Below are 19,578 nucleotides of genomic sequence, written 5' to 3' on the forward strand. Positions count from 1 at the left end.
CACGTTGGAAGCGTAGATATACCGTGCTAATCAATTAGCAATCCAGTCAAACCATTGATCCCAATTTTAGCGTAAGTAATAAAACTGTTTTCTAAAAAGACTATGAAAGAAATGATGCATGTAATCTATTGTTCAACTGTTTAAAAGTGTGGCAACTGTAAAATCAAATTTTATGCCAGTCACAGTGAAAGAAATAGTCATAATCTGCCGTTGTAATACGCCTGCAATAAACTAGTGTTGCACGCTGTAGTTCTTCCATCGTAAATACAATCATCAGCAATCTCACCCGCTCTATATTTTGATCGAGCTAACATTTTGACCAAGAAAACATGTAAACACCTATAACTTGAGGATATACCCTGTGACCGAACTCGTTATTGTGTACTCTATGATACCTCTTGATGATTTTATGATTATCTTAATCTATCTGTCTATCTATCTATTTTTCTATCTGTCGCAATCTATTCTTTTATTTACCTATAATCTATTTATCCTGCTATTTTTATCTGTTCATTCTTATGAACTCATTCCTTCATTATTACGTGCTGTTTTCATATCTCATTTTTATCTCTTTATTCATCTATTGCATTCGTTTTATAAAGTAACGCTTTCCATTTAAGTGTGTATATATAGTAGCCCGTCTGACATCAATATTAACTTACTCATTTATCTATTTGCCTTGTTAGTTTCAGAGCGAAGTCATGTCGACGTCGAATGGGTTATTGGATCGCCTAGCCAGGGGTCCTGTGGTCGGTGATGGCAGTTTTGTGGTGACGTTGGAGAAACGTGGTTACGTTTTGGCGGGTAGCTGGACTCCAGAGTCCGTGGTGCAATATCCCGATGCAGGTATTTTTTTTTTAATGGAGCTATAGTAGTTCCATATTTAAAGTACTATGTTCGGCAGTCCTCACGAATTTGAGAAAACAAAATTGTTAGTGATATCCCTATGGCTAATGAACTACTTTAACCAAAAGAACTACTTTCACAAAAACAAACTTTCACATCAGCAGACCATGGCGTATTATTTCGATAGTTATAGCTGTATTAATAGTTTCATATTTTAAGTAAAGGGAGTATGTTCGGCAGTCCTTACGAATTTGAAAAAAAAAATGTTGTTGATATCCCTATGTCTAATGAACTACTTTTACCAAATGAACTACTTCCACCAAAAACAAACTTTCACATCACCAAACAAGGGCGTATATTATTTTGATTGAAAAAGTGTGAATAAGCAGTGGTGGATATAGTAATGAGCGGGAGCTCAGACGTCACTGACTCACAATGTTTTGCTCGTATATGCGTACGCTCACTAGTGACCCGGATGCTTGAAAACGGCGATGGAAACTTGACGTTTGCTTTTTTTGTGCTGTCTCTGAGTCTCATGCATAATACGTGTCAGTTGCAGCGTACGATATAGACCAGTTTAAAGCGTATTAAAATTCTACTCATACTGTACACTATACAGATTTAATTCTCTTCAATGCATGGAAATCAATGCACATTGCAGACATTAATTTTTTAGCTATAGTCTCAAGCATGCCTCGGGTATACTTTCTTGTTGGTGAGAGAGCCTTTGACTGGCTTTATTGTAAACGAGTGCATACTTCTTAGTGTGAATAAGCTGGTCCATTGTCGTTTGGGGCAAGGCAGCAGCTTGTCATAAATCTACCCGGTCTTATATTTACCAATAGTCACTATGCGAACAGATTTGAGTGTAATTATTTCAACTTTCAAATTGGAAGTATACTCTCTAAAAAAAAATCGAGTGAAAATTTTCACTCTAATAAGAGTGAATACAAAAAAGAGTGAATTTCGAGTGAAATTGGAGTGAATTTTGAGTGAAAATGCTCATTTTCACTCATTTTGGAGTGACGTCAGGGATCACTCCAAAATCTTCGAGTGATCCCTGACGTCACTCCAAAATGAGTAAAAATGAGCATTTTCACTCAAAATTCACTCCAATTTCACTCGAAATTCACTCTTTCCTGTATTCACTCTTTTTAGAGTGAAAATTTTCACTCGATTTTTTTTTTTTAGAGAGTAAAGATACAACGTCTTCTATTGAAGCTACAATACTCATGGTTCAAAGTTCATGTCTGTTTAGCGTGGTAGATCCTGGTCTTACACTGTAATATCTGGTGACAATAAAGTGCACCTGAAATTGCATCTTGTCCAAATAATTCACGGGAAGTTGACCAGATGTATTCTTGCGTGTCGGGTATAGATCACTTCCGGTAGCTGGAGTAAAAACAAACAGCTTGCCTATGTACAGTTCATGACCTGTGACCATGCGGAGTTTTCGCGTGAATGCAGCGCTTTCCAGCAGTGACCCAATCTCCGTTGTTATGCAGACGACACAGTACAGCACTCACGAACTTGGACTGTCGACATTCAAAACCCTCGATCAACAATTCCCTTTCCTCAATTTGTCAATAAAATGTGTTATGGCTGTCATGAATGTTAAGATGGACCATATCTGACGATATCATGGCGTTTCAAAGTCAGAAAAGTGGAGAATACTGTCTCATATTGACCCCAAGACTATACTCATGGGTTTGTTTTCACTCTAGATGCCACTTTTCGTGACCCATGTCTCATAAATACCCGGATGTCCGCCCATGAGAATACCAGCTGCCGTGAAGGGGACTCAATTTTAGATAAGACAGCTCAGAGTCACGCAATGAGAATAAGCTCTTTTCTCCATATCCCTCTCTGTCCATCCATCCATCCATCCATCAGTCTATCTATAATATCTATGTGTGTATGTACCTATATATTTATCTATCTATATCCATCTATATGTGTGTATATATATAGCAATAATAAAGTCACAACAGAGGAATGCAGGAAATGCATTAATAGCCAATCTTGATTTAATGAATAATCCAAATTTTCGAGGAACCTTCCTCTTCTTCAGGGATGACAGTGCGATGGAGTGAGTTTCCTTCGCACTGTCATCCCTGAAGAAGAGGAAGGTTCCTCGAAACTAATTCGGATTATTCATTAAATCAAGATTGGCTATTAATGCATTCCCTGCATTCCTCTGTTGTGACTTTATTATTGCTATTTCTAGTACTGCCAATACGCGGAACAACTACAATGTGTGTGTGTATATATATATATATATATATATACATATATATCTATAATAATAATAATAATAATAATAATAATAATAATACCTTCTGTCAATGTATTTATCTATTCGCTTATTTATCAATGTGTACAAATTTGTCTTGACTTGGTTGCAGTCAAACAGCTGCATCGGGAATTTCTGCGTGCCGGATCTGACGTCATGCAAACGTTTACGTTCTACGCATCGGACGATAGTCTTAAATTCAAATCAGCATCAGGGAATAAGGAAATCTCCATTGGGGTAAGGCCCTCTATTTTTTAGTGATCGTGAATTCTGTAATCTCATTGGTCAATCACGTAATTGATAAGATCCCTTATTACATGTGTTACCTCAGACCAACCACTGAATATTTCCCGTATTCCGTGAATAAGGTCATATTGTGCGCATGCGCTAAATCCGCCAGTGAATAATTTCCGTATTCCGTGATATGACGTCATGATATTACACAGCTAGCTGCGCGTGTACGTATGCGCGCATAAACAGCTCGCGAGACTTAAATAAACATGGCTGACAGCCGGCGATTTCAACGTCATTCACGAGAGGAAATCAGCGAGAAGAAGGTTAATGAAATCCCGGATTGCCTGTTTAACTTTACTAATGAGATTACACTACAGAATTCATGTAGATCTACAGTTAAAAATATAGAATCGTTACCCCCTGCTTGTTCTTACGAAATACGGGAAATATCTACGGTCTAGTGTCATATTCCATTCGACCTCCGGCCCCATGGAACATGGTAGCAGACCGTAGATATTACCCGTATTTCCTGAACAAGCAGGGGGTAACTAATATTACTTAGCTCATGGAGCGCAAGCCTCCTGTCTTGTTGTTGTTTGTTTGTTTTTTATCATTTTTTTGTCTCACCTGCGCAGCGGAAGCGAGACATAGACGTCATTATTCCGTCGGCGGCGGCGGCGCCTGCGTCAACTAAGTGAACTTTCCGCAGCTTTGAGCTATGACCAACAAACTCAATCCACAGGTACATATGATAAAATGCAGGATAACTTGGAATATTGATGAAGTCCGACAAGGTTAAAGGTCGAAAGGTCAATTAACTTTCCCTAATAAACACCACACTCACAGGATTGTGGGGTGCTTTCAACTTTCCATAGCATTGCACTATGAGCACAGAACTCCATAGCACTTTAGTAGTTACTTAAAGATCTCGGTCACTTTCTATTATTGGTGCAGTCCACTAATGGCAAAGTTCAAACGAAACGGCTAATGAAATCTCCGTAATAAGCACTGAACTCGAAATATTGTGGTTTGCTCTCAAAAATTTGTCACAGCTTTGAGCTGTGACCGTAAATATTTGACACCGTAGGTACATCACATAAAGATGCTGCTCTGGTTGAGATATGGGTCAGATTCGACAATGTCAAAGGTCAAAAGGTCAGTGCACTTGCCATGACGAGCACTGAGCATGAGTCGCATTATTGAATTGCAGAATTAGAATGCAAGTGTCTAAGTAAACTTTCTTAAAGGTGTCCATTGTCAAACGTGAAAGGTGATCATGTGTTAATAATATTGTGTCATCGTGTCTTTGTTCTCCTTTCATGTTTCCCCCTTATCCGCAGTGGGAAGAGCTGAACAATGCCGCTTGCGATCTGGCACGAGAGGTTGCCGAAGAAGGGGACGCTCTTGTAGCAGGGAGTCTCTCACCTATTCCCGGGTACATGCACGGCAAGGGGAAAGAATTCGTGCAGAGCGAGTTCAGGAAACAGTGTGACATCTTCGTCAACAAGAAAGTGGACTTTTTGATGGGAGAGGTGAGCACACTCCTCTGACCTCTATATGCCCAATCTTTCCATCTAAAGCATTTCATGATTTTTAGTGGAAGATCCTTGTCGTCCTCTTGATCTTCCGTGTATCATAGCCAAAAAAAAAAAGAATGTAAAAGTCACAAAATTGCAGATTCCAGTGTTTTTCAGTCTCTCTTTTGAAATACTTCAGGAAGTTATTTTTATTAACGTAATGTTGATACATCTACATGTATCTCTGTGAGAAGTTGGATAGTGGAAACTAACTGTTTGAATTGGAAGTAAGTTAAGAAGGTTGTGGATAAACGTAGACAGATATTGTGCAGAGAAGACACGTCCTTCGCACGTCGTAAGCCTAATCTTCTTCATCTCTTCATTATTATTATTAATAATATTGTTATCATTATTATTATTATTATTATTATTGTTATTATTATTATTATTATTATTATTATTAATATTATTATTATTACATGCTTGATTATCATTGTTAATGTTTTATCTTTCTCTATTTTTTTTTCTACGTTGTGTTTTCTTCATGAGCTTTTTATTTCATGTCATTTTGTATATCCTTTGCTTTCCTTTCCCCGTTCGTCTTCTGCTGTATCACTTTGTTTTCATATTCTTTATTATTTTCTTTATTATTTTCTTTATTATTTTCTTTATCATTTTCTTCCCTCCTTTCTTCTTCCCCTCCATCCTGCCTCTTTTTTTCCTCTCTGTCATCATCTGATATCTCTATTTATAGTGTAACGATAGTTTATATTAGTTGAATGGATGTATTTTATACCGTGTTGATATGGTTTCATCCTTCGCAATGGACATTGACAGTTTTTCGGGCACGTTGAGGAAGCTGAATGGGCGATCGAGATAATGGCGAGCACGGGTCTACCTGTTGCATGCACGACGAGGATGGGCGTTGGGGGAGACGAATCCGGTGTGAAACCGGCCGACGTGGCTGTTCGAATGGCCAGAGCAGGTGGGTGGCATGCAGGGTTTATACATACCCTGTATCAGGACCAACATTTGATTTTCAGCATGCCGTTGACATCGCATGCAAACAGGTCTTTTTGGAGAATAGCAAATAACATTAACTGACATAATTTTATTAAAATTCAATTCCACACGAGTGTCGAACTGGTCTTCATTTGGAGTATAATCCAAGTAAACATAATGGTTGAGATGTAATCAGCAGAATCGGATTTAAAGCTAAGGAGTTCCGCGCTCTCTCTGTAATCAGTGAAACACACTATAGAAAACTATAGAAATTGGATGAGGAGTGTATGGTGATAATGTCATAGCATTTTAGTTTCCAGATTTCTGACGTGCACTCAAATCTTAACCACATACTATGATACAAACACACTACGTAACATTTATTTTGTACCTGAATGTTTATATGAATATTTTTTTGTGTGAAAAAACAATAATACAAACACATAAACTTGTATCCTTTTTATAGCATGATAGCCATTTTAACCCTAAAAAGACTGGGGGGGGGGGGGCTAAAAGGCCCCCCCCCCCTCGACATTTCGCGCGATTACTCTGCAACACGCAATGCTCTGGCCGCGATGCTCTATGACCTTTTTCTTTCGAGTTTTCCGCACATTTTGACACCAAACTTGTGACGCCCGGGGGTACGGTTCTGAAGTTACATAACTTTTTGTACATGCACGTGAGGCCGAAAATGGCTCAAAAATGTGATTTTGTGTACAAAGTCAATGCAAACTGAGTTTTTTCACATGGTTCATATAAATATGCTTATTTTTACTCTCAATGGCTAAAATTAATTTGCTTTAGGAGTATTATGCTTCAAAAAGTGTCTGCCACAAATTTCGTTAAAAAAAACAACAAAAACAAAAGGTCAAAAAAACCAAAGAAATACATAAGAAATTCATGAAACAATAAAATAAATAAGAAATTAATTTTGATACCAAATTTTTTTCACGTAAATTTGCTAAGAATGCCACAAAGAATAATTAGACCAAAAATGAGCACTTCTGGAGCTTTATTTACTGATTTAGATCAAAGAGTCTGATTTCTTGCATATATTAGCATAATTAATCAAAATAAAATAAAAGAAGACTATTTCGGAAAATTTAAATATACGATCTTGTAGATTACATCGCACCCCCCCCCCCCCCCCGTCTCTCGAACTACCAAAATAGCCCAGTCTTTTTAGGGTTAAGGAAATTGACTTCATTATCAGCCATGAGAATGTATACTCACTGCGTATGTCGACGATAAGAAGACATTTTCCCCCATTCTCTTCACAATTTTTGGCTTGGATAACTTAATTCCATTCCATTCTTCTTCTTTTTTTTTTCATTAAAAAAATGCAAATACTCGCTTTAACTCACGAACAATTAACTGGCAGTGAGGGGAATGATTTAGAGGAAATAGTTCGATTTACTTTGTACCTGATTTTGGTAATTATCATTTTTAGCCTTGCGATAATGATGTTGATGGATATGAGATTTATAGCAATGATGATGACTATAGTTATGATGTTATCAATCTCACGCAACGACAATGCATCTACTCAGGTGCTGACGTAATCGGGACCAACTGCTGCTATGACCCCGACACCGCTCTGACAACGATAGAGATGATGAAGACTGGACTAGAAAAGGCGGGACTGAAGAGGTACCTCATGATGCAGCCAGTGTGCTACCACACACAGGAAATCATTAACAATCCCAAGGGTTACTTTGACCTGCCTGAATTTCCCTTCGGTGAGTTTAAGTCCCTTCATCGTACCTATTCATTCTACTTATCTTACATCCCCCTTTTTCACTTTCGTATATCATGCAGCATGCCGTACTCCATCCACTAATTTAATTTCCTCAAGGAAAACGTGTGTATATAGAGACATCATCATTGCCAAATGGTATACCTTTTTGATGTATGAACGGAATCACTGTCGATGAAAATCGAAGCAAAAAGTGTGTATTGGGACAGCCCTGTTTCAACCCGAACTTCGAAACTATTCCAATCATCCATGATACGTACTCGATGCATATCAATATTGGCATCAGATTTGCGTGTAGTCGTGGTTGCTACGTCTAGAAACATCGGTGAAGCTTTCTGATCTATTGTTTGAAAGGTATATGATGCATGAATCTAAATATAGGATGCGAAAGCTTTAGCTTTTTTTGCTATTCGTATTATGGGCTACGTCAGGGTGTGAAATCAACATGCCATATTTGCAAACGAGTGCATCATTACAAGTCATACTCCGGAGTATCCGGTCTTGTGGATACTGTACACACTACAAAACTCTCTCTAGATTAAAATTGTTAGCATGTTAAGAGAAAGGGCAGCTGGGTTGAATGCGAAAAAAAAAATGTCATGCGCATAACACACACCAGAAAATAATTTCTTCACCAGTACAAACTAAATGGCGTCTTACTGGAGAAGAAGTACCACACGTACCCTCCATAGATAATTCAGCGAAACGGGTATAGTCAGAGTATAGAGTACAGTAGTCTTGATGGCGAAAAGAAACGGATGATATACCAAAGAAAAGCTATTGTGCTTAATCTTTTTGTTCATATCCAGTATTTGTACGATGAGACAGAGTCAACTGGTTACATAACTGCTGCCCTGGTACTTAAATGCAAGAATCACAATCGGTGCTTGATCGCTAGATAGGGAATAACACAGAGAGGATGACGGTATTTACCAGCTTACTTAGCTGTCCAGAACGCAAACACTGTATAATCATCTTCAGATAAACAACTTTACCGTAGGCCTATCAAAATGTGCATTTTCTTGTATGTGGATTCCAAGGTCGAACTGTTCATACATAAACTGATTGCAGTTGTTGAAATGAGACATTTGTTATAAGCAAAATTATGTTCTCATATATACTTTATAATTTTTATGCGTATACTCCCGTGTGTGAGTTAGCCATGACTCACGCACGTAAAAGATCCCACCACTTCATTCATTGTATCGCAAAGAGCAGGGTGCTGACCCGGTTATTCGGAAGTGGTCCCCCTACTAACCCACACAAGAAAACAGGCGTGATTCGTCTCAGGGGACTATCACAAGCAATAGCAATAGTCAGCAAACGGTATCAACCAGGCACATAATGCCGTACGCTTGAATGAATTGATAAGTTATGCGTACTGACAGTACATTCCTAGGCTGTATACGTCAATTAGTTCTGGTTAGTTTTGTGTATAGGCAACGTTTTATTCTCGCATGGTCATGAGATTTCAACATTATGGAATTCTCAACAGAATTCCATAATTCCAACAAAATTGTCACATTACCAACTGAGAAATAACGAATCCAAAGTTTCCCTCCCAAAGCCAAACACAAATTTCAAGAGAAACAGCGCATTGTATGTAGCGTCAAAAGTGTATATAACAGCCTCCTTACCATCAATCTCAGATGTGAAACCCAGTTAAATAGATTTGTGTCAAACATTGATTGTATTATTTTCCAAACTCCGTTTTAATAAGGTAATTTTCAGATTTGTAAAATTCATTTTTGTCATTTTGTCTAGATTACTTCTTGTTTTCTTTCCTCGGATCTGCATGCCCACCCCAATGATTTGTATGATATCGTGCTTGTTTTGTTTTTCGTTTTCTTTTTGTGTATCTATATGATTTTTTTTTTACCCTAATCAGGCTTTGTTATTGTATTTTTGTTTTGTGAATATGCTTCTTGTCGTGTTTGTGAATTATATCTTTTGTTCTGTATCATATTTTGTTGTTTTATACCATGTTTATTGATATATACGGACTCACTGAAAAACAGCCCTGAGGCTTATATAGGTCTTTTTAAAACCATATTGAAATAAAAAACAAACAAACAAACAAACAAACTTCCATTGACTTTGGATAAGAAACGATTTTCTCTTGCAGTGGCCATTCGTTATATACTTTTCCTCCGAAGGGGGGGGGGGGGGGGGGGGGTGTATCAAGGTCAACTCACCTGGATAATGATCTTGTCATCTTGCGAGGGCGGTGGTTACTATGCAAGGGAGCCAAGCGACCGAGCCCGAGCGAGCGGAGGGAAGGGGGGGGGGGGGGGGGATGTTCCCCCCTCCCACGGGGATAACTTTTTGCATTTTGATGTTGTAAATGGTGCAATTTGATGCATCTTTTTCCGTCTTTTATCGACTTGAAACCACCCCCCCCCCCCCCCCCCCCCACTAAGACGCACCGTCGTAGCCTGGATAATGGATCTTGTGATATTGGGAGGGCGGCGGTTACTATGCGAGGGAGCGAAGCGACCAAACCCGAGCGAGCGGAGGGAAGGGGGGGGGGGGGGGGGAGGGTGTGGGAGGGGGTGTTCCCCCTTCCACGGTGAGAACTTCTTGTATTTTGATGTTGTAAATGGTGCAATTTGATGCATGTTTTTGCGTCTTTTATCGACTTGAAACGGCCCCACTTGTTTAAAGTAGGAGGATATTTTGATGTGGATTATTATTGAGCAATTTGCCTGTAAAGTGGTAGCATTTAAATAAACTTCTTGTATTAATTTACTGTTACAATCAATTTCATGAACGTTGTCTGTTAAGCAATCAAACAGAAAAGGCATGCACACGAGGGTGTACAAAAGGGATATTTCTCCTCCCAAACGAAGGTGATTTTACATTTTCAGACCTGAAATTCAGCGATCTGGTGCAAACTTTTGGTGCAATACTTGGAATCTTTTCTAGCTCTTTCCCCCCCCCCCCCCAAAAAAAAAAAAAAAAAAATTAATAATGGAAATAATTTGGACTTTTTTTCAGGAAAGTATTAATAGCAAAATCACGGCATTTAGCTCTTATTCCGTGTGTGCATCATCTGTGTGTATGTACAAAGTCTAATTAGGTAGAATGGGAGGGTGTGGGAGGGGGATACCCATCCCACTCGACGGAGTTTTTGCGTTTTTAAAATCAAGATAGAGCGATCTGAAGCACATTTTTTGTGAGAAATTCGGGTGGTGGGTTTTTTCCCCGATTTTCCCCTTTCTTTTTTTCTTTTTTTCACGATCCAAAAGTGTGTGTGGGGGGGGGGGGGGGGGGCTGCAGCCCCCCAGCCCCCCCCCCCCCCCCCCGGTTCCGTGGCCCCTGGTAAGTACAATGTGGACAGCTCACAATCTCACACATTTCTTATGTACTTACAATGGACACTGCCTGTCTGTTCTACCTATATTCACAAATCCTGCCACATCTATACAGTGCTGGTGACATACTGTGGCGTAACGTTAACTTTTTTTTTTTTCGGTGTTCTTGTTACAGCTTCAAAACTGTGTCGTGTGGTCTTGTTTTCACTCATGATTATTAGACGTGACAAATTATAATTGATTATGCTGCCTTGTAATTCAATTTACAACAGGTCAACAATATTTTCAGGACAACCGTGTGACGATTATTAACAACGGTGTGAATACCAGTCGTCATCTTACTTTGTGCCTATATAGATACAGGGGCGGATCAAGGAATTCCGTAAAGGGGGGCGCCTATACAAAATTTTTCTTTCTATTTCTTTTGTTTTAACAAGAAATAAAGGGGGGGGGGGGGCACGCCCGGTGCGCCCCCCCCCCCCCCATCTGTCTGGATATGCCACTGTAGACAGAAGTCCTATACGTCACGTCCTATAAATGCATCGCTTCGTTTCGGCTTTGTCCCTCATTGTGCTTCTGTCAACACGGTTCATTGTCATGCCTCTAATGGGTAAGATATTATTATTATTTGTGATACAGTACTGTACATGAATTTCTCATAACCTCCCTCTACCAGCCATGGAGCCACGACTCCTAACAAGAGTGGACGTTCACCAGTTCACCCGTCGGGCCTACGACTTAGGGGTACGCTACATTGGGGGCTGCTGCGGCTTTGAACCCTACCATATCCGAGCCGTCGCTGAAGAGGTGGGTTTTTAATTATTATCGGTGGTTGTTTGTATTATGTTTTAACTTGGTAACGGTAATCCATGAATTTTCCGAAGTTGAGTTTGGCGAAGGCTTCGTAGGTTCGAACAGAATAATATCAGACAAACAAACACACAATCAAACCAACGAACAAACAAACATGATTAATGAAAAATAACACTTCCCAAGATTCAAAACAACAAGAAATCACTAAAATTTAGAAAGTGCTTACTGTCATTGCCAATTTGGGCGAAACTAATAGCTATTGCATAATATGTCGGTCTTTTCATTCGACATGGCATTTGGAATGCGTTTAGAAACAAATTTGAATATAATCATGAAATATTAAAGAAGAAAACAAAAACTCTCAATTATTACAGTTTGTCATATACTCAATAGGATTTTTTTTAATATTATAAAGACTTCATAATTATTATGTTTAACTCTTGATTTTTGCTCGTGCTGAAGTGAAAAAAACAACAGTAATGAAATCTCGGTTTCATATTTTTCATATTACGGAGCTTTTTAAAGACTTATGGTGTTTGTTTTGCATTTACTGTTGGTGACTCATGTTTATCTGTATTTCCACGAGTATAGGCGTGCGTGGAAAGACAGAGAGACGTTTTGATATTTTTTCCTGTCAAAATTTGAAAGCTATAAAAACGCAAGACAGTTATCATCACTTGACACAAATATAAACCTGTCTTGTTTGATTTGAAAATATAGATATTCAGTTGAGTGTCAAGCGGGTTAGGAATCAAGTATAGAATGGCGTAATGGCAGTGAAATGAAGGAGGTGATAATGTGTCACATTGGACTGCATTCTCAGGAAGAGAGGCCACTACTTTTTGTGGACTTGATTGTTCGTGCTGCTACGTCAAAAAGTCTTTATCTTTTCTCTCTCTTTCTCTTTGTGCCGATCTATGAGCTTGAAAATTGATCCTTCTTCTAGCGGTTATTTGTGTGTTCAAATAATGCCCTTAGTCCCGTGTACAAATGATTTTTCAAACATATATTTTGACCGCCACAACAATAATAATGATTATCTTATTATTATTATTATTATATTATCATTATTATTATTATCATTATTATTATTATTATTATTATTATTATTATTATTATTATTATTATTATTATTATTATTATTATTATTATTACTACTACTACTACTACTAAAATGAAAAAGAGGAATAAAAAAAGTATATGTAAATAGGTTGTGTGTTTGAAGCAGCTGACATTAACAATGGAATTATGTACTTATTTGATTTGAACACCAAGTTGAGCAATGAGAGGAAGAAGAGACCACCCGGTGTTGACAAACACATGGGCTACGAGTCGCTTAAAACAAGCGTGTTCGACAGCCAGAGGGAGAGGTTAGTATAAATCGCGCCTCCGCTATAATGTCTGGGGAAGCTATCTCAAGGTCGCACCATTTATGACTGTCAGACTATAAACACCACTTCAGCGGCTTTTGATAATGATTTATATAGAACAATACCCAGCGGTAAACTTTGCACTCTGGGTTTTGTTGTTCAAGAACTTCGAAATAATCTTCGTGAAACATACATAGTCATTCTGCCCGTCAGATTTGGTTCGAGGCAGTATGACTCTAAAAATACTCCGTGTCTCATTACTTTGGAGTAAACGTTTTCAGCCATGCAGAAGGTCATTATGAAATGACTTGAAATATCTACCCCAAGTCGATAATACTTCGAGGTGCACTAACACATTAAAAAAATGTAATTGCTCTGTTCCATTTTGTATTCTCTATTTCTCAATTTCCATTCGTTTTCTTTTTCTTCTAATTACCGTTGCTCTAGCATTTTGTTATTTTATTTCAATGATGACGTGTGTGTGCGTGTGCGTATGTGTGTGTGTGTGTGTGTGTGTGAACATGTTTGTGTGTGTCTAATGTAGCTAGAGAAAGAGCGCGGAAGACAAATCCCAGGGAAAGACAAATCGGAGGGGTACCAGGGCCTCATGAAGAGTACCTTTAAATCACAACATGACAGGTAACGAGAACCGACGCCACCCTCACGAGCTCTGCCGAGCTCTGCCGACCTTGATAACCGGCTAACTCATTTACACTCGTTCACACAGCAACCGACTCCTACTATATACTGTCGGAGTGTGTCGTGCATAATCATCTGGGATCCTACTCCACGTCGCCGCCAAATTAAAACGTTACTTGTATGAAGAAATGATTGACAAATTGCTGTTCCTATCGTGATACCATTTCAGTAGGGCAGGGCTATGGCAAACAAAATTAGGTACTACAGAAAATCGTTAGTTGTCATAAGGAAAATACCTTCTCTTTCAGAGAGATTTATAATAAAAAGGCCATAATCATAGCGCAATAATTATTGTGCTACATTTTTCGAAGCGCAAGTGATGAACCGCTACGACGAGTTTGCCTAATTTTGCATAGTTTTTTTTTACCCAAATTTTATTTTATTCACAGTGATTGCAGATGACAAATTGATGACTGAAATACCCGCAGATGAATGGTACCGTACCTGATGCGGTACCCAATTTGAAATTATTTTCGTTTTTAAGGTGTCGCAATCATTAATTTCTATTTCACTCCAGTCATCAACACATTTTACTGTTTCAGTATTCTATTTTTTTGACTTTGTTTACTTTCATCTTATCACTTCTCCTATAAGCAAATACCTTATACCGTTACATTATAACACGCATTATCTCCTCACATGAGACAGTGGAGCATTATTCAAATACCGTATGAATGTCTTTTTTTTATGCCTCCGCCAACGAAGCGGCCGGAGGCATTGTATTTTCGGGTCGTCCGTCCGTCCGTCCGTCCGTCCGTCCGTCCGTCCGTCCGTCCGTCCGTCCGTACGTCTGTACGTCCGTCCCGTTTTGTTTTTGTCGATATCTCAAGAACCGTGTGGTGGTTTTACATCAAACTTGGTATGAGGGTATACCCTGGGGGGGGGGGGGGATAATACTTTGTTTGGATTTTAGGGTCACGGGGTCAAAGGTCAAAGGGCACAGGTTATTTTGTGAAAAAAAGTTGAAATTTCATGTTTTTCTCCATATCTCGCAAATGGTTCAAGGTATCTTCATGGAACTTAAGTATATACGCATGTACCGACAGGCAGTGATTATCTAGGGAAGTTGGGGGTCATGGGTCAAAGGTCATGGGGTCAAAGGTCAACTGGTCAACTCCTCAATATATCACTACTTTCCTTATATTTATGCAATGCCTGATGGATTTTTTTAAACTTGATGTATGCATGTATTACCCAATATATATTCTGTGGGAAGTTTCTTGCCAAAAGGTCAAAGGTCAAAAGGTCAAAGGTCAAGTGAAAGTGCTAAATTGCACTTTTCCACCATATCTCGAAAGTAACTCAAGGTATCATCATGAAACTTACATATTTAGGCATGTTCTACTTAACAGTGATTCTCTTTGGAACTGTGAGGTCAAAGGTCAAAGGCCAGGTTTAGATAATACTATTGTACCATTTGATACTGGAATTATACTTTTTCTCAATACCTTGAAAATTACTCGATGCATAAACTTATAAAAGGGTCAAAAGTCAAGTAAAAAATCATCAGTTCCCCAAATACCTGCACTCTGACGAATTAATCATTCATCCAATTGAACCTAGTTCTCGGAAAGTGAACATTCAGCACATATGTGGCAAACCTGTCATTTCAATATTTTGCCAATACACATTGTCAAGACATTGTACTATAGACCTACACTGTATTAGGAGAACCATGCATTATGGCGGAGGCATACCAGTCGCCGTATAGCGACATTTCTAGTTTTCGTCATGTTTTCGCAAGGTACATAGTCGTAATGTATTTCCAATTTAGTTAAATTATTTGTTAATCTGTCTATTTACAATAAACCCACATCCGTAATTTTGTCATTGATTGTTGACTGGTGCCTGCAATATGTTGACATTTTGCATTGTGAGTGACGATTGAGTGCAAAGGTCGAGTGCGTTATTATTCTTGTCTTCTATGTCCCCCCCCCCCCATTCTCTCTTGTATCCACTACCCTTTTCGCCCTCACTCCCTCTATCTCTCTCACCCTCTCTCTCACCCTCTCTCTCTCTCTCTTTTTGTCTCTGTGTGTCTCTCTCTCTTTCAGCCCCTCATGCTCTGAAAACTTGCCCTTATCTCAAATCACCCATTTCGCATCCTCAGCGTATATTAAAATTAATTCATGCATTGCTGCCAATACTCAGTTCAAGTTTTTGATTTACTCATTATATAACTATATACCTTCTCATCCTATATGCTTGAACGCATGTCTTTTTGTTTTCAGGCCACCATAGACAATTATTATTATTATTATTGTTATTATTATTATTATTATCATTATTATTATTATTATTATCAGTATTATTATTATATATGTGTGTATATATATATATATATCATGCAGAATGAGAATTGTTGGAAGTGAATTGAGGCGATGTGTCTTCGCCTATGGCTCGTTTTTATACGACTGAATATCTCAAAATGGTTGGTGCGCTATATATCTCTGCATCATGAGCAAAATTTGACGTAATATCCTCATAATATATGCCCTTTTTGTAAGAGTATAGTATATGAAATTCGTCATTTGTTCTGATCATGACGATTATTATTCAAACCAAGAGAAGCAAAGCGAGAGAGCACAATTCCTTCCAAATACAATGAAGGAATACGCCAATATATGAACTCTATAATTTTAATCTCTTAATGTGACTTTTTAAAAATTCACCTCGAGTTATCTTCTGTCCTCTTCTTCCCCTTGTATCTCACAGGGCTAACGCGGAATATTGGAACAACCTCATACCTGCGGCTGGTCGTGAACGAATACACAAACTCGCTCCAGCAGAAAGTGAAACGAGTTAGATGGCGTATTTTTCGCAAGATCAAGATACACTAATCATTGGTACTTAAAATTTCAGTATAATGAGTGCTCTGATGAAATTAGGCGATACATGTATATTATATCTCGTTCACCCATCGAAACTGATATCAACTTAACATGGTGATTGTATAAACTTTGTTTTGAATGTCTGTTTGTAATAAAATTCAGAAAGGATGAAAGAAGGGACGACACTAAATCATCCATACAGGATGAATAAGTAAAACATGCTTTGGATTAGAGAGCTCAGTTGCATCAGACGGTTGGTGGTAAATAAAGGGTGACGAAAAAAAAAGGCGGCAACTGACGAAATCGGTTTATCCCACGATATGCTAAGCTAATACATGATATTGATACACCACTTTGTTAACAGTTTCATGCATCTCGGTGGGCTATATGAGGAATTTGCTTCAGGTGACATTCGCTTTGGATAAGAGGGCTCAAATGCATCAGACAGTTTTAAATAAAAGATGACAAAAAAGGCGGCAATGATGACTAACGTAATTTTGCCCACAATCATGCTCAGCGAATACATTAAAGTCATATACCACTTTGTTTACAGTTCCATGCATCACAATGTGCTGTACCACGAATTTTCTTCAAGGGACATGCATGTGCTTTGTATTAGAGGGCTCAATTGCATCAGACAGTTGTAAATACAGGGAGACGAAATGAGGCAGTAACGATGTAGAAATCTATTCAGCGAACAATGTGCTTCTCCAATACATCAATGACTACACCGCTTTCCTCAGAATGAATGTTAGCTGTTACCACCCTGGTTATGCATGATGACATATCGTTAAAGGGAAAAAGATACGGGTCTCTCGTGATGTTCCTTAATTACATGAAATGAACTGCATTGATTTTGTATATGAACTCTGAATATGTAAATTTTAAGCTGCATGTGATTAAACACCTTGCTGGAAATGAACACACACAAACACACACACACACACACACACACACACATACACAAATGAAATGAGAATGACCACTTCTCAAAAAAGTCCTGGATATTATATTCTATGTCGAAGTTGGCATGAATGTGTCTCTTTTCCATAGGATGAATCTTTTGTGGAGATAACGGCTTTCATATATTGCGCAATATAGTCTTGAAAGCAGGACACTTAAACCAAGATCTAAAGAAGCAACTCTGTGCAGGTGACAAGATTTCAACGTCAATGAAGATCTGTAATGAAATTCCATGGAGCCGACCGTACCGACTTAATTTGAAAGGTTCAAAGAGTTGAAAGCTACCAAAAATTGTGTTCATATAGAAATATGTAGTTTTGATATATTATAGTGTAAAAAAAAAAACAACAACAGTCCTCTTTGTGTCAATGAATGACATATTATATTTCTTTGTGTACATTTATCGAGCAGTTTTCCTCTCGCGGAAAATTGCAGTGAAATGAGCGATGTTATTCTCTATTGAGCCGTTTATGCGATATGAAAAAGAGGCTTTAATTGTTATTGAGAAACTAGTCGTCAATTTAGTTTCTGTCCGCTCATAAGGTGTAAGCTAACAACCTGTATCCAACATAGCATCATTGGAGAGCTGGTAACATCTCTCCCTTTTACATTTTCAAGAACTACACAACACTGTGTAGGACATTATATGGTTCGAGCTGTTACTTGCTGTCTGAAGAGAAGCGCTTTATTAATCGTTAATTTAGCAAATTTTTGCCCATACTGTGACACCCAACTCCAAGCTGGAGTAAATAATTGCCATGTAACGCAGTCTGATCTGTGACACTCTTCTCTCGTGAGCATCGAGCGTATTGCTTCTCAGTTGTATGGGATAATATTGATGTAGTGTTATTTGATATTTCTTGACTTGTAGAGTCCCCCTTTTCTACCTCGACTCCATGGAGTAATGCCAAATATGAACCGAATTATTACGTAAATTCATATGCAAAAGTTTTACTTGAAGTGTGAAGCAACTTTTCGTGTACATTATGAACCGAGGAGAGAAAAGGAGGGAGCAAGCGAGCTCCATTATGGGACAGTCTTCAATACAAACTTTTGTTTTTTATTTTTTGCATACTCTTTTTTTGCGCACAAATTGTTTGTAGACAATTACAAATGTTTTGAAAGAAACCCAACAAACGATGATATTTGCGAGAATATAATAAACATGACAAAAGAAGGACTTTGTCAATACGATGTGAAATTACCTGTGCATTGAATTACTGATAGTTCTGTTCATGCAGGTTGTGATTGTTTGAAGTCGTGACTACTTGTTTAATTGGAAGGTCATGAGAGTAATCTCCGTCAAGATGATACTTGAAATCGGACGATATCTTGTTCTTCCACATTTTCATGATGTTTATATCATTACGGGGTTTGTTTAGCATATTGCGACTGTATTACGAATATCTTCTGTATTCATTTCGCTTAGAATACAAGATTATGGCACTGAAAGTCGACATATATATATATATATATATATATATATATATATATATATATATATATATATATATACATGTGTGTGTGTGTATGTGTGTGTGTGTGTTCGTGTGTAATCCTTCAAAATTATAAACTGCTTAAAGTACGTGTCACATGATCATTCCGTATATTATAAGAACATGTTTAAGACATGTCAATATACGATCTGTATCAAGTTGTGTAGGAATCTTGAAGTGTACTTTGACCCTGAAAATGTCAATGGCGGCACAAAGTCATTATTATTACGAACGACATGTCGATCTGTACACATGCAATTACGCAATACAGTGTATTCACAATATCAGGAAATCATTATCACACAAAGTTGCAGCCTCTCATTCATTCACACGTTATATCAGCTGTATTTCTCGTATTGATTATGGAAAGGCATCTTGTTCAAGGCTTCATCTTACCAACTAACCAAACTACAACGTGTTCAAAATTCTGCTGCTCGCGCGGGT

At 38.2% G+C, this 19,578-nt stretch overlaps 1 protein-coding gene across 1 annotated transcript; it reads left to right on the top strand.

Moving 5' to 3' along the window:
• Positions 1–674: 674 nt before the first annotated feature.
• On the top strand, positions 675–18,797 carry LOC139737655 (betaine--homocysteine S-methyltransferase 1-like). Its single transcript, XM_071648331.1, has 8 exons — positions 675–846; positions 3,252–3,376; positions 4,714–4,905; positions 5,728–5,875; positions 7,443–7,631; positions 11,639–11,769; positions 13,051–13,145; positions 16,560–18,797. The coding sequence occupies exons 1-8, from the start codon at positions 702–704 to the stop codon at positions 16,648–16,650; spliced, it is 1,116 nt and encodes a 371-aa protein (XP_071504432.1). The 5' UTR covers positions 675–701; the 3' UTR covers positions 16,651–18,797.
• The last annotated feature ends 781 nt before the right edge of the window (positions 18,798–19,578 follow it).

This window comes from Diadema antillarum, unplaced genomic scaffold (genome assembly GCF_040938485.1).
Source record: "Diadema antillarum isolate AM-2024a unplaced genomic scaffold, OU_Dant_1.0 seq00000697_RagTag, whole genome shotgun sequence".
NCBI lineage: Eukaryota > Metazoa > Echinodermata > Echinoidea > Diadematoida > Diadematidae > Diadema > Diadema antillarum.

Coding starts and splice junctions, on each gene's coding strand:
- LOC139737655 (XM_071648331.1), top strand. CDS start 702: ATGTCGACGTCGAATGGGTTATTGGATCGCCTAGCCAGGGGTCCTGTG. Junction 847..3,251: donor GGTGCAATATCCCGATGCAG/GTATTTTTTTTT, acceptor ACTTGGTTGCAG/TCAAACAGCTGCATCGGGAA. Junction 11,770..13,050: donor TCCGAGCCGTCGCTGAAGAG/GTGGGTTTTTAA, acceptor TTGAACACCAAG/TTGAGCAATGAGAGGAAGAA.